Source organism: Scyliorhinus torazame, chromosome 3 (genome assembly GCF_047496885.1).
Source record: "Scyliorhinus torazame isolate Kashiwa2021f chromosome 3, sScyTor2.1, whole genome shotgun sequence".
NCBI classification, from domain to species: Eukaryota; Metazoa; Chordata; class Chondrichthyes; order Carcharhiniformes; family Scyliorhinidae; genus Scyliorhinus; species Scyliorhinus torazame.
This window is the reverse complement of record NC_092709.1, coordinates 350,880,091-350,895,831: the sequence shown is the minus strand read 5'-3', so window position 1 is coordinate 350,895,831 and position 15,741 is coordinate 350,880,091. Positions and strand designations below refer to the sequence as shown.

The following is a 15,741-nucleotide window of genomic DNA, read 5'->3' as shown; positions in this document are numbered from 1 at the left end:
ATTAATTTAGCATGGCCAATCAACCTAACCTGAATGTGCAAACTCCACACGGGCAGTGACCTAGAGCCAGGATCGAACCTGGGACCTCGGCGCCGTGAGGCAGCAGTGCTAACCACTGAGCCACCGTGCTGCCGTTAAGAATTAGTGAAGTCATGAATCAGTTTTTTGATAGGTCAGCCTCTCAAGGCTGCTCCGCCATTCAATGAGATCATGGCTGATATTCCGAATCAACTCCACTTTCCGTCCTATCCCTTTGTCCCTTGAATCACTGAGTCCCAGAACTCTAATCGATCTCAGCCTTGAATATACTCAGACAGGAGATTCCCACTTCCCAGGTGTTTCGGTTTGAAAATCTCAAAACTTCACAATCCTTGGAGTGCAGCAATGTCTTCTCACCTCAGTCCTAAACATGTGACCCATCATCCAGAGACTGTGAGCCCTACTTCCAGATTCTGACACTCTCCAGCCAGGGAGATTCTCAGCATCAACCCTGTCAATTCCTCTAAGAATAGTATACACTCCAATGAGATCACCTCTCATTATTTTAACTGCAGGACGTTTAGGTCCATTCTCCCTCAACTTTCTCACAGAAAATCCTCTCATCACGGGAATTATTAGTGAACTTTTGCTGCTCCAGTGTAAGGCAAATATGTCCTTCCTTAATTAAGCTCACATAAATTATAATAATAATCTTTATTATTATCACAAGCAGGCTCACATTAACTGTAATGAAGTTACTGTGAAAAGCCCCTAGTCGCCACAGTCCAGCGCATGGTCGGGTACAGAGGGAGAATTCAGAATGTCCAATTCACCTAACAGCACGTCTTTCGGGTCTTGTGGGAGGAAACTGGAGCACCCGGAAGAAACCCACGAAGACACAGGGAGAACGTGCAGACTCCGCACAGATAGTGACCCAAGCCAGGAATCGAACCTGGGACCTGATGCTGTGAAGCAACAGTGCTAATCGCTGTGCTACCGTGCTGCCAATCTGCTTACAGAAGATGAAGAGATCTGATAGAATTGTTCAAAACCATGAGAGATCGAGACAGAGTAGTTGGAGAAAGGAAGGGTTGGGGAAGGGTTGGGGAAGTGACGACTCGAAGACACTGACTTACGGTGATTGCAAAATGGGATATGAAGAAATAAGGTCCCATAAGGTCTATTAGATTGGAAGACAGCAAACTCCATATTCAATAAAGGAGACAGAAAGCAGATAAACTACAGGCCAGTTAGCTTAACATCTGTCAACAGTAAAAGGTTAGAAGTTATTGTTAAAGAAGCTATAGCAGAGCACTTGGATAGGTTCACTGTAATAGAGCAGAGTCAACATGGTTTCGTGAAAAGACAACCTGCTGGTTATCCTTTGAGGAAGTAACATGTGCTGTGGATAAAGGGTAACCGGTGGATGCACTGTCATTTGATTTCCAGAAGGCATTTGGGAAGACAAACATCAGAGGTTAATGCCGAAAATAAAAGCTCATGTTATAGGGGGGTGACATACTGGCATGGATAGAAGGTTGGCTGGCTAACAGGAAGCAGAGAGTAGGCATAAATGGGTCTTTTTGATGTTGGCAAGATGCAACGATTGGTGTGCCACAGAGATCAGTGCTTGGACTTGAACTGATTCCTATTTATATAAATGACTTGACTTGGATAAGTGATGGATGGGATGGTTGCTAAATTTGATGATGACACAAAGATAGGTAGGAAAGTAAGTTGTGAAGGACATAAGGAGGCTACAAATGGACATAGATAGGTTAAGTGAGTGGGCAAAAATCTAGCAAGTAAAGTATAATGTGCGAAAATGTGAAATTGTCCATTTTGATTCGAAGAATAAAAGAGAAGCTTATTCTCTAAATGGTGAGAGATTGCAGAGTTCTGTGATGCAGAGGGATCTGGGTGTCCTAGTACATGATTCACAAAAGGCTAGCACGTAGGTACAGCAAATAATTAGGAAAGCGAATAGGATGCCATCATTTATTGCGAGGGGAATAGAAAACAAACGTAGGGAGGTTATGCTTCAGTTATAGAGCACTAGTGAGACCAGAGAATTGTGGGAGCGCCCCTAAACGGGGTTTACGCCGAGAGCCAAACGGAAGGCAATGTTCTCGGCCTGCGGCAGTGGACGCAATCTGGTTCAGTGCCAAATGAGTATTTAAACTCATTTAAATATGCATTCCCGGGTTTTAGCCGGAGTTTCCCAGCTTCGGAGATTCACCGCCTCCGAAGTGTGAGGCCATCAGGAATCACTACTGGTTTCCATCAACTGAGAGCAGATGTAATTGGGGGGGGCACAAGAGAAGAGAGTTGCTAGAAGGTCACTGGAGCACCCAAATGGTCGGGGGCGTGGCAGGCCCGCCAAGGGGCAGGGCCTTGGTCTCCTTATTTAAGGAAGGATGTAGAGGCAATAGAAGCAAATCAGAGAGGATTTATCAACCAGACTAATACCTGAAATAGGTGGACTGTTTTATGAGGCAAGGTTGGAAAGGCTAGGCTTGTATCCATTGGAGTTTAGAAGTGTTAAGAGGCTTGATTGAAACATATAAAATCTTGAGGGACATCGACCAGTTGGATGTGGAGCAGATGTTTCCTCTTGTGGGAGAATCTATGAGGGGTCACTGGTTAGAAAAACAAGGGGTTGGCCATTTAACATGTAGACGAGGCAAAGAAATTTCTCTCAGCAGGTCTCGAGTCTTTGGCACTCTCTTCCTGAAAAGGCGGTGGAACCAGTCTGAAAATTTTAATGGCGGAGCTGGATAGATTCTTGGTAAGCAAGCGGGTGATAGGTTATTGGCGGTGGGTGGGTTGTAGATGTGAGGTTACTATCTCCCATCTATTATCATGGCTGAATTAGCCACGATATTATCAAATGGTAGAGCATGCTCAAGAGGCCGAATGGCCTACTCCTGCTCCTCTTCCATATGTTCATAAATACTTCTGACAAAGCGAGCGATTAGCATTTGGAACATTCCGCCTACTGCCTGACAATGTGGCGAGCCTACTGCCCGACAATGTGGCGAGCCTACTGCCCGACAATGTGGCGAGCCTCCTGCCCGACAATGTGGCGAGCCTACTGCCCGACAATGTGGCGAGCCTACTGCCCGACAATGTGGAGAGCCTCCTGCCCGACAATGTGGCGAGCCTACTGCCCGACAATGTGGCGAGCCTACTGCCCGACAATGTGGAGAGCCTCCTGCCCGACAATGTGGCGAGCCTACTGCCTGACAATGTGGAGAGCCTCCTGCCCGACATTGTGGCGAGCCTACTGCCCGACATTGTGGCGAGCCTACTGCCCGACAATGTGGCGAGCCTACTGCCTGACAATGTGGCGAGCCTACTGCCTGACAATGTGGCGAGCCTACTGCCTGACAATGTGGAGAGCCTCCTGCCCGACATTGTGGCGAGCCTACTGCCTGACAATGTGGCGAGCCTACTGCCTGACAATGTGGCGAGCCTATTGCCTGACAATGTGGCAAGCCTACTGCCTGACAATGTGGCGAGCCTACTGCCCGATAATGTGGAGAGCCTCCTGCCTGACAATGTGGCGAGCCTACTGCCTGACAATGTGGCAAGCCTACTGCCTGACAATGTGGCGAGCCTACTGCCCGACAATGTGGCGAGCCTACTGCCTGACAATGTGGCGAACCTACTGCCTGACAATGTGGCGAGCCTACTGCCTGACAATGTGGCGAGCCTACTGCCCGACAATGTGGCGAGCCTACTGCCCGACAATGTGGCGAGCCTACTGCCTGACAATGTGGCGAGCCTACTGCCTGACAATGTGGCGAGCCTCCTGCCTGACAATGTGGCGAGCCTACTGCCCGACAATGTGGCGAGCCTACTGCCCGACAATGTGGCGAGCCTACTGCCCGACAATGTGGCGAGCCTACTGCCCGACAATGTGGCGAGCCTACTGCCCGACAATGTGGCGAGCCTACTGCCCGACAATGTGGCGTGCCTACTGCCCGACAATGTGGCGAGCCTACTGCCCGACAATGTGGCGAGCCTACTGCCCGACAATGTGGCGAGCCTACTGCCCGACAATGTGGCGAGCCTCCTGCCCGACAATGTGGCGAGCCTACTGCCTGACAATGTGGCAAGCCTACTGCCTGACAATGTGGCGAGCCTACTGCCTGACAATGTGGCGAGCCTACTGCCCGACAATGTGGCGAGCCTCCTGCCTGACAATGTGGCGAGCCTACTGCCCGACAATGTGGCGAGCCTACTGCCCGACAATGTGGCGAGCCTACTGCCTGACAATGTGGCGAGCCTACTGCCTGACAATGTGGTGAGCCTACTGCCTGACAATGTGGCGAGCCTACTGCCTGACAATGTGGCGAGCCTACTGCCTGACAATGTGGCGAGCCTACTGCCCGACAATGTGGCGAGCCTCCTGTCTGACAATGTGGCGAGCCTACTGCCTGACAATGTGGCGAGCCTACTGCCCGACAATGTGGCGAGCCTACTGCCCGACAATGTGGCGAGCCTCCTGCCCGACAATGTGGCGAGCCTCCTGCCTGACAATGTGGCGAGCCTACTGCCTGACAATGTGGCGAGCCTCCTGCCTGACAATGTGGCGAGCCTACTGCCCGACAATGTGGCGAGCCTACTGCCCGACAATGTGGCGAGCCTACTGCCTGACAGTGGCGAGCCTACTGCCCGACAATGTGGCGAGCCTACTGCCTGACAATGTGGCGAGCCTACTGCCTGACAATGTGGCGAGCCTACTGCCCGACAATGTGGCGAGCCTACTGCCTGACAATGTGGCGAGCCTACTGCCTGACAATATGGCGAGCCTCCTGCCTGACAATGTGGCGAGCCTACTGCCTGACAATGTGGCGAGCCTACTGCCTGTCAATGTGGCGAGCCTACTGCCTGACAATGTGGCGAGCCTCCTGCCTGACAATGTGGCGAGCCTACTGCCTGTCAATGTGGCAAGCCTACTGCCTGACAATGTGGCGAGCCTACTGCCTGACAATGTGGCGAGCCTACTGCCTGACAATGTGGCGAGCCTCCTGCCTGACAATGTGGCGAGCCTACTGCCTGTCAATGTGGCAAGCCTACCGCCTGTCAATGTGGCGAGCCTACTGCCTGTCAATGTGGCGAGCCTACTGCCTGACAATGTGGCGAGCCTCCTGCCTGACAATGTGGCGAGCCTACTGCCTGTCAATGTGGCGAGCCTCCTGCCTGACAATGTGGCGAGCCTACTGCCTGTCAATGTGGCGAGCCTACTGCCTGACAATGTGGCGAGCCTCCTGCCTGACAATGTGGCGAGCCTACTGCCTGTCAATGTGGCGAGCCTACTGCCTGACAATGTGGCGAGCCTCCTGCCTGACAATGTGGCGAGCCTACTGCCTGTCAATGTGGCAAGCCTACTGCCTGACAATGTGGCGAGCCTACTGCCTGACAATGTGGCGAGCCTACTGCCTGACAATGTGGCGAGCCTCCTGCCTGACAATGTGGCGAGCCTACTGCCTGACAATGTGGCGAGCCTCCTGCCTGACAATGTGGCGAGCCTACTGCCTGTCAATGTGGCAAGCCTACTGCCTGACAATGTGGCGAGCCTCCTGCCTGACAATGTGGCGAGCCTACTGCCTGACAATGTGGCGAGCCTACTGCCTGACAATGTGGCGAGCCTACTGCCCGACAATGTGGCGAGCCTGCTGCCTGACAATGTGGCGAGCCTCCTGCCTGACAATGTGGCGAGCCTACTGCCTGACAATGTGGCGAGCCTACTGCCCGACAATGTGGCGAGCCTACTGCCTGACAATGTGGCGAGCCTACTGCCCGACAATGTGGCGAGCCTACTGCCTGACAATGTGGCGAGCCTACTGCCCGACAATGTGGCGAGCCTACTGCCTGACAATGTGGCGAGCCTACTGCCTGACAATGTGGCGAGCCTACTGCCTGACAATGTGGCGAGCCTACTGCCTGACAATGTGGCGAGCCTACTGCCCGACAATGTGGTGAAAACAGATACATTTGGGGCTTCCAAAGGGAATTTGAAAAAGAGACTGAAGAGAAAAAAAATTGTAGGGAGTGGGACTCGCTGAATAGCTCTTTCAGAGGCTAACATGGACACTTCAGGTCAATGGTCTCGTTCTACTTTGGAACCACTGTATGATTTCTAATGGGACTAGGGTAAATTCTTGACAGGAAAAACAATTGCAGCACTATACAGTATACAAATGGAGGCATCTCACCGAGCGCAGCGCTACACAGTAAAGAAAAGGGCAATGGGACTAACTAGATTTCTTTCCCAAAAAGCTGGATCAGAACGATGGGCTGAATGGCCTTCCTTGGTTTGGCATCGTTCTATGACTGATGGGCAGCACGGTAGCATTGTGGATAGCACAATTACTTCACAGCTCCAGGGTCCCAGTTTCGATTCCGGCTTGGGTCACTGTCTGTGCGGAGTCTGCACGTCCTCCCCGTGTGTGCGTGGGTTTCCTCCGGGTGCTCCGGTTTCCTCTCACAGTCCAAAGATGTGCAGGGTAGGTGGATTGGCCATGATAAATTGCCCTTAGAGTCCAAAATTGCCCTTAGTGTTGGGTGGGGTTACTGGGTTATGGGGATAGGGTGTAGGTGTTGACCTTGGGTAGGGTGCTCTTTCCAAGAGCTGGCGCAGACTCGATGGGCCGAATGGCCTCCTTCTGCACTGTAAATTCTATGATGACTGGATTTGAGCATGTAAAAGAAAGGCACATTCAAGAAAGGAGGCAGCAAGCTTGCACAGAGAACTGAGCTTAATTAAAAATTCAACTCAACTTGCCAACCTTCACTGCACTCTCAGTCTGGAATGTTCTCACATGGGCACACACCAAATAAGTTTTTTGCTCAGCGTTTTTATAGAAATCTAGACTCTACACAGGTGAATATGCCCCTGACACAATGTGCACATGCTCTGGAGACATTGTCCTGGATTCAGTCAGTCACTGGCATTGTCATGGGTGTTAGAGCTGGCCCCGATGTATCACCAGTCTTAAGGAAAAACAGAAAATACTGGATAAATTCAGTAGGTCTGTGGAGAGAGAGAGAACGAGAGAGAGAAACAACTTTTCAACTCTACTGACCCTTCTACAGGGGTGAAGAGGGATAGAAATGTGATTAACTGGAGCGGGGAATGGGAAGAAGTGATAGTCGTAAGTCAAAATGGCTGTTAATGGTGCCATTAGAGACTGAAGTGTTAATAATGGCAACGGTAGGATAGCAGAATGTATTAATAGAACTGTTCTTACATCCACAGGCCAATCGCCCCGTAGTTCCAGCCTATCACTGACTTTCCATTTTGCCCCCCGCACCCCCCACATGCTCCCAGTATATAATTAATAAGATTTTTATCCCTCTTCAGTTCTGGAGAAGGATCAAATGGACTCGAAACATTGTGTTTTTCTCTCTCCACAGATGCTGCCAGATCTGCTGAGTTTATCCAGCATTTTCTGTTCTACATAGAACATTACAGCACAGTACAGGCCCTTCGGCCCTCGATGTTGCGCCGACCTGTGATTATTTCAGATTTCCAGCAATATTTTGCAATTATTGCCGAACAATTTGGTATGTTAATTTGTCTGCTGTGAATTTGCTGCTTTATTTAACCTGCCCGAAATCTCTGGACTTACTCACAGTACTCAAGACCGAATTCAGGAGGGCTCAGTGGCTCAACCCCCACACCCTCACAATTGCTTATTTCCTCACCTTGATAGCCCGTCGAACGATCATTATTGCATCATGAAGGGAACGCTCAGTCTCTTCCATAAACTGCTCTGAACCTCCTCGGAGAATGATCGTACAGGTCTTGGCTTTGGGGCACCCAGTGAAGAAGTTGTATCTGGAGAGCGGGGGAAAAGAAAAGGTCACAATTCTGTTGCCGACTCAATGAACATGAACAATGAACACGTGTAGAACCAGAGGAAGTAGTTGAGGTCCTTAATGAGTATTTTGCATCGGTATTCACAAGAGGGACACGTTGATTGGTGGTGTACCAGAGGGATGTGTAAACACTTTAGAACAGGTCGTTATTACAAGTGAGGAAATGTTAGGTGTGTTAAAGAGCATTAAGGTAGACAAATCCCCAGGGCCAGGTGGCATCTATCCCAGATTACTGAGGGAGGCAAGAGATGAAATCGCTGTGCCTCTGACAGAAATCTCTGTGTCCTCGTTGGCCACACGTGAGATCCCGGAGGATTGGAGGATAGCCAATGTTGTACCGTTATTTAAGATGGTTGCAAGGATAATCCGGGTAATTATAGGCCAGTGAGCTTGACATCAGTAATAGTGAAATTGTTGAAGATTCTCTGAGATAGGATCTATCTATGCACATTTGGAAGTGAATGGTCTTATTAGCGAGAGACAGCAAGGTTTTGTATGAGGGAGGTCAAGTCTGGTCCTGGTCTGGAGGGTGTTAGCTATGTGGAGAGGCTGAATAGACTCGGACTGTTTTCATTAGAAAGACGGAGGTTGAGGGGTGACCCGATAGGTCTACAAGATTATGATTGGCATGGATAAAGTGGATGGGCAGGCACTCTTTCCCAGGGTGGAGGGGTCAGTCATCGGGGGCATAGGTTTAAGGTCCGTGGGGCAAAGTTTAGAGATGTGAGAGTCAGTTTTTTTACGCAGAGGGTGGCGAGTGCCTGGAACACGTTGCCTAGGGAGGTTGTGGAAGTAGATACATTAACGGCATTCAAAAGGCATCTTGACAATCACATGGATAGGATGGGTATAGAGGGAGACGGCACAAGGAAGTGCTGAGGGTTTTGGCAAAGGTTGTTATCATGACCAGTAGAGGCTTGGAGTACCGAAGGGCCTGTTCCTGTGCTGTATTGTTCTTGGAAAGGGCAACATAGTAGCACAGTGGGTAGCACTGTTGCTTCACAGCTCCAGGGTCCCAGGTTCGATTCCCGGCATGGGTCACTGTCTGTGTGGAGTCTGCACGTTCTCCCCGTGTCTGCGTGGGTTTCCTCCGGGTGCTCCGGTTTCCTCCCACAACTTCCAAAAGACGAGCTGTTAAATAATTTGGACATTCTGAATTCTCCCTCTGTGTACCCGAACAGGTGCTGGAATGTGGCGACTAGGGGATTTTCACAGTAACTTCATTGCAGTGTTAATGTAAGCCTACTTGTGACAATAAAGATAACAGTCACTGGCTGAAAGTTTCAAAACCATCTTTCTGAATATGAAGGCTGCAGCTGTGAAAGTGAGGAATGCTCATGCTGGTGAAAGAATACTCAAATTACAGCATGGCTCTGTGCTGTTAACCCATATTTACTGAAATCCAGGCTGAGACCATACAGAATATCAAATGGAAGAGCAGGTTAAAAAGGCCGAACAGCCTACGCCCTATGTTCCTGAATCACGTTAAGTTAGGAGCCCTCACTGTTTAACATGAAGAAACCCTCACCCCACCTGTATAGAATGGATACTATCTCCAGCCCAAGCGGCTAACTGTTTAACACACTGCAATAGGCATTCCTCCATTGTCACAATCCTGTAAGGACTCTCAGACCATCCCATTTTTCATATTGCCGGAGTGTAAATAGTACCCTGTCCATAACTGTTTTCGAATGCTACCTCAATTCAGTACTCAAACCTACCCTCCTAAATAAATTAGCTCCCCATATTTCTAAGATTATGCCAGCCACCCAGATATGGGCAGCACGGTGGCTCAGCGGTTAGCACTGCTGCCTCACAGATTCAGGGACCCGGGTTAAATTCCAGCCTCGAGTGACTGTATCTGTAGAGTTTGCACGTTCTCCCCGAATCTGTGAGAGGTTCCTCCGATTTCCTCTCAGTCCAAAGATATGCAGGTTAGTTGGGGTTACAGGGATAGGGTGGGGGAGTGGACCAAGGTACGGTGTTATTTAAGGCGGCACGGTGGTGCAGTGGTTAGCACTGCTGCTTCATGGCGCCGAGGACCCAGGTTCAATCCCGGCCCCGGGTCACTGCCGGGTGGAGTTTGCATATTCTCCCCGTGTCTGTGTGGGTCTCACCCCCACAACCCAAAAATGTGCAGAATAGGTGGATTGGTCATGCTAAATTGCCCCTTAATTGGAAAATGAATTGGGTACTCTAAATTCATTTTTTTTTTTTAAAAGGGTAAGATGTTCTTTCAGAGGGTTGGTGCAGACTCGATGGGCTGAAGGACCTCTTTCTGCACTGTAGCAATTCTATGTTCTATGTACATAGAAATTCCAAAATGTGCAGGTTAGGTGGATTGGCCATGGTAAATTGTCCCTCAGTGCTCAATGGTCAGGTGGGGTTACGGGTTTACGGGGGAGAGTCTAGGCAGGGTGCTCTTTCGGAGAGTCGGTACAGACTCATTGGGCCGAATGGCCGCCTTCTGCACTGTAGGGATTCTAGATCTGCAGTTATGATTTATCCTATCCTTGTTTTCTTCCCCAAAACTAAGTTGTGAGGAGGATGCAAAGACTTGGTCAGGCTAAGTGAATGGGCAAGAACACGAAAGGAGGAATATAATGGGAATAAGTGTGAAGTTATTCAGTTTCGTAGAAAAAAACCAGAAAGGCAGAGTATTTCATACATGATGAGAGATTGTAAGTGTGAATGTCCAAAGTGACCCGTGTGTCCTTGTGCACGAGTGACTAAAAGCTGGCATCTATCGGCATGGCTGAGGAGACTACAGTTGGGTGCTGTTCAGCACTGGTCCACACAAATGGGGACCAGGCGGAATGGCAATTGGGGGGGGGTCTCCCAGACGATCAGAGGTCCACCGGTGGCCGGCCTCCGACAGGGTGGCACCCTGGCATTGCTGGTGTCACCTGGGTACTTTGTCACTGCCAGACTGGCACCTTGGCAGTGCCACCTGGGTACCTCATCCGGGAACTGAGATGAGGAGGAACTACGTCTCGCAGAGGGTGGTGAACTGGTGGAACTTGCTGCCCCATATTGTGGTGGAGTCCGAGTCATTAAATGGCTTCAAGAATGAGATAGATATATTTCTGATTTTAAAAACGGGTTAGAGATATGGGCAACAGGTGGGGAGGTGGATTTGAGACCAGAAAAGAGATCAGCCATGATCTGATTGAATGGCGGAGCAGGCTCGATGGTCAGAATTGCCTACTTCTGTTCCTCATTCCTATGTTCCCATGTTCCAAGCTGGCATTTTGCCCAAGTTGGGGATCAGGCCTGGGGTTGCCCTGCCAGTATGAGATGGGGTGCGCAGGGATTCGAGGCCCTCCCCCAATCTCTTCCTGCACTGAGGAGCCTTGCTAGTCGGAAGTCCTCAGTGCAGGATATGCAGCTACGTGCGGCCTTGGTGGGGCGTCTCAATTTGATAGCGCCGGGAACAGCCCTTTGATTCCAGCCCATAATGGACTCTGTTCCTTTTGTTAAATCGCGGCCCTGCTGCCTCACAGCTCCAGGGTTCCAGGTTCGATTGCCGGCTTGGGTCACTGTCTGTGTGGAGTTTGCACGTTCTCCCCGTGTCTGCGTGGGTTTCCTCCGGGTGTTCCGGTTTCCTCCCACACTCACTCCAAAGATATGCAGGTTAGGTGGATTGGCCATGATAAATTGCCCCTTAGTGTCCAAAAGGTTAGGTGGGGGTTACTGGGCTATGTGAATGTGGTGGAGGTGTGGGCTTAGGTAGGGTGCTCTTTCCAAGGACCGGTGCAGACCCGATGGCTGAATGGTCTCCTTCTCCACTGTAAATTCTATGATTTTATGAAGAGAGGCTGGATAAACTCGAGTTGGTTTCTTTAGAGCAGAGAAAGCGGAGGGAAGATCTGATTGAGGTGTATAAGATTATGAGGGGCATGGACCGGGTGGATAGGTAGTAGCTGTTCCCCTAGTTGAAGGATCAATACTGAGGTGGCATAATTTTAAAGTGAAAGGCAGGAGGTTTAGAGGGGAATTTGAGGAAAAGGGTGTTGAGAATCTGGAATGCACTGCCTGGGATGGTATTAGAGGCAGGAAACCTCACAACCTTTAAAAAGTACTTGGATGAGTACTTGAAGTGTCATAACATCCAAGGCTGTGGGCCCAGTGCTGGAACGTAGGGTTAGTGTTGTTTTGTCAATGCAGACTTGACGGGCCGAAGGGACTCTTCTGTACTGTATGACTCTATGACCCACTTCATCCAGCAATTAACCATCAGTGCTTTTATTCACCTCAGTGAATAACTGATGTACGTTACATGCAACACATGCTATCGATGCCTACCTGTTACCGGCTTCGGTTATATTCTTTGTTGGGTCTGTACATTAACACCAGAATATAGAAATACTATTGATCATATTCTAATACATGTTAAACTGGCTAAGTGATGCAAATATCAACAAGAGCAGATTCCGGTCTATAAAACTGGTAGACAGAGCACCTAGTATCAGTTATACCTTTCACTTCCAACCTGGGCCTCCTCAAAAACTGCACATAGTCCCAACACATCGGCCGTCAAGGCATTAACACTAGTCTGAATGGAACCACCACAGGCCTGAAAGACAAAAACATAGAAATGATCGCAAAGAACTAACACCCATACCTGTTCAATTAACATCTGTGGGAGACAGTAGTGTAGGGATAATATCATTGGATTAGGAATCTAAAGGCCCAGACTAATGTTCTCAGGACGTGGGCTCAAATCCCACCATGGCAGCTGGTGAAATTTAAAGTAAATAATAATAATAATCGCTTATTGTCACAAGTAGGCTTCAATGAAGTTACTGTGAAAAGCCCCTAGTCGCCACATTCCGGCGCCTGTTCAGGGAGGCTGGTACGGGAAATTAATAAAAAGTCAGGAACTGAAAACTAGTCTCATTAATGGTTACCACAAAACTATAATCCATTGTTATAAAAGGCCATCTGGTTCACTATTTAGGGAAGGAAATCTGCCGTCCTTCCCTGGTCTGTCCTCCATGTGACTCCAGACCCACAGCAATGTGGATACTCTCTGAAATGGCCGAGCAAGCCACTCAATCCAAAGGCAATTAGCAATGGGCAACGAATACTTGCCAGGCAAGCGATGCCCATATCCAACGAAAGAATTAAACAAACATCCAGCCTTAATACACATCCATATACAACCTTCATACCTCCTGGATTCTGACCGATTTAATCTTACCTTGATGTCAACATGTATGTTATTATAATGTGAAATAAAATAGGACTATACAAATGCCACTGCATTTCCTGCCCCAGGGTAGCTGACCAGCAGCTATTTGGAACATTTAGCCACCACCGGAACTCAGACCTTTGTCAAAGCCATTGTGAAGAGGTGGGAGGCAGGTTGCACGAACCTCTAGCTGGTGGAACCAATTATATTGCCTTGCCATACTGCAAACCCAGTCTGCCATTTTATCATTTGTGTTGGGGCAGCACGGTGGCACAGTGGTTAGCACTGCTGCCTCACGGAGCCGAGGTCCCAGGTTTGATCCCGGCTCTGCGTCACTGTCCGTTTGGAGTTTGCACATTCTCCCAGTGTCTGCATGGGTCTCACTCCCACAACCTAAAGATGTGCAGGGTAGGTGTTGGCCACGCTAAATTGCCCCTTAATTGGAAAAAATGAATTGGGTACTCTAAATTTATATTTAAAAAAACATTTTTCGTCATTTGTGAGCAGCAACAAAGAAAGGGGCTCTGCCCTGATTGACTACCTGGCTCCAACTACAAAGTTTCTGTACGATCATCTACAAGACTGATTCATTTCCATGTGCCTATCACAAACATGGAAGTCAACTCGACTAGAAAAGCGAATTACACATCAAGTTTCCAGCCTGTCAACTGCTGTGATTCTGGACATATGTGAAACAATAGTTCTTGCTCATCCCTAATGCCCGAGGTGGACCTTCTACCTTCTTGAAGCGCTGTAGTCCATGTGATGTAGGTACACCCACAGGGAGTTCCAGGAATTCCAAAGCGGGCTGCATTGTCCTGGATGCTGTCGAGCTACTCGAGTGTTGTTGGAGCTGCACTCATTCAGGCAAGTGAGGAGTATTCCATCACACTCCTGACTGGTGCCTTGTAGATGATGGATAGGCTTTGGGGAATCAGGACGTGAGTTACTTTCCACATTTGAGTGTGTGCAAATAAACTAACCCTTTGAGTTCATCCTAACATGAGTTTGCTGTGGGGTTATTAATAGAAAGTCGGATAACACTAAAACTGAGGCTTTGGGAAATACATCACCGCTCATAAAGGGGGAAGCAAATCAAAACATCTTTCTGTTTACAATGGGTGGCGAGAGTAGAAATCAGTGCTGTTTAAATTAACCTTGCTCCTGTCCGTAACAACTGTCACTTGTTAACACTAGAGAGGCAAACTGCCACAACCTTTCCTGGATTGCTTTATTGACACCAGCTAAACAATGTGGCTGCAGTTTAGGTTTGGCTATGATGCTCCCTATGGTCAAACAGCCAATTGGTATGTGTGTCCAGATTCACAGGGGTTAATTGAAAGGCTGCTGGTGTCCATTTATGCAGCAAGGGTCAGCCATTAGCCACTCAACAAAAAATAAGAGGAGAATTTAGGAAGACAACACTGTACTGTATATCTTGCGCCATATAACTTAAATTCAACAATTCCCCACCCATTCTTTTTCCTATAATTAACTTTTTGCTGAAAGGAGATTGGATCAGTACAGTGGTTTCAAGATCTCCTGCACATTTTCACTAAGCTAGCACAACAGTGAGCACTATCTGTTAGTGACAGACTGGTACTATTATATTAGTGAGAGTGGATTCACTCAGCATGGGCTGGTACTATTATATTAGTGAGGGCTGGCCACGAGTCTGCCAATCAGCTTGACCATCAGTGAGAGTAACATTTCCCATCCCAGATCTGCAGTGGAAACACAATTAGTAAGCACTTCTGATAGCACATTTCCATTCAAACATTTTGCATTAGACTCCGTAAATTCACTGACCATCATAGTTCGCTTGAGATCCTCCTCTGGGACTCTGCCAGCACAGAACATATCCCTGTCTGCAAAATATTGTGTCGCCACATCCCCAATAGGAAGCTTGGACAGCACAACCTTGGCCCCGGACTGGTGAATTTTTTCAAGCTTATCATAAAGGATATTCCACTCTGCATCAACAATGGCCTGATAGTCCTAGAAACAAAAGGAATTAAGAGTATTTAATGGTGAGGGTATATAAATAGTGTAATCAGTCTGTACAACAGTGTTGAAAGAAAATCATGATGTGGAGATGCCGGCGTTGGACTGGGGTGAGCACAGTACGAAGTCTTACAACACCAGGTTAAAGTCCAACAGGTTTGTTTCGATGTCACATCGAAAGAAAATCAATTAGCACACTGGTCCTTTATTACCCAGTCCATATCCAGTTAAAGCTAAGACACAAGGTCACTTGATCCCTGGTCCATGATGGAGAAATCATTCTCAACCCATCAGCAAACACAATCTAACCAGCTCAAATCCAATTTAAGCCTCTTGGGAATTATAATTTAGTCCCAGCTTCGCTGGGTTCATACACTGGATACTACTAGAATAGCACAAAGGTGTAACTTCTAACAAGCACAGAATTTGGTGTTGAAGGAATAAGGATAGGGCTTGTGAATAGAATACTCTTCTCTTTCAGACTTGGCATCAAGCACTCCCTACTGAAAAATGTGGCAATTCTCACACTAGACAACCTATGCCTCTCTGAAAGATAGTCAATTAATGGTGAATAAGGGGCTGTTGTGTGGTGTGGACCTGCATCCACGACTGCGAATATGACTGTCTAAGGCCATGCCACAGAGGACTACACAGTTAGCAGGGAAGGGAGACTT

The 15,741-nt window shown here is 48.5% G+C and overlaps 1 protein-coding gene across 1 annotated transcript in view; it reads right to left on the bottom strand.

Annotated features, from left to right (window-relative positions):
• Positions 1-15,741, bottom strand: part of cct7 (chaperonin containing TCP1, subunit 7 (eta)) — a 51,115-nt gene that overhangs the window by 9,162 nt on the left and 26,212 nt on the right. The window contains exons 8-10 of the mRNA XM_072497750.1: positions 14,873-15,061; positions 12,348-12,445; positions 7,696-7,828 (exon numbers count right to left, since the gene is read on the bottom strand). Coding sequence (XP_072353851.1) covers positions 7,696-7,828; positions 12,348-12,445; positions 14,873-15,061 — 420 coding nt within the window. The remainder of the gene's footprint in view (positions 1-7,695; positions 7,829-12,347; positions 12,446-14,872; positions 15,062-15,741) is intronic.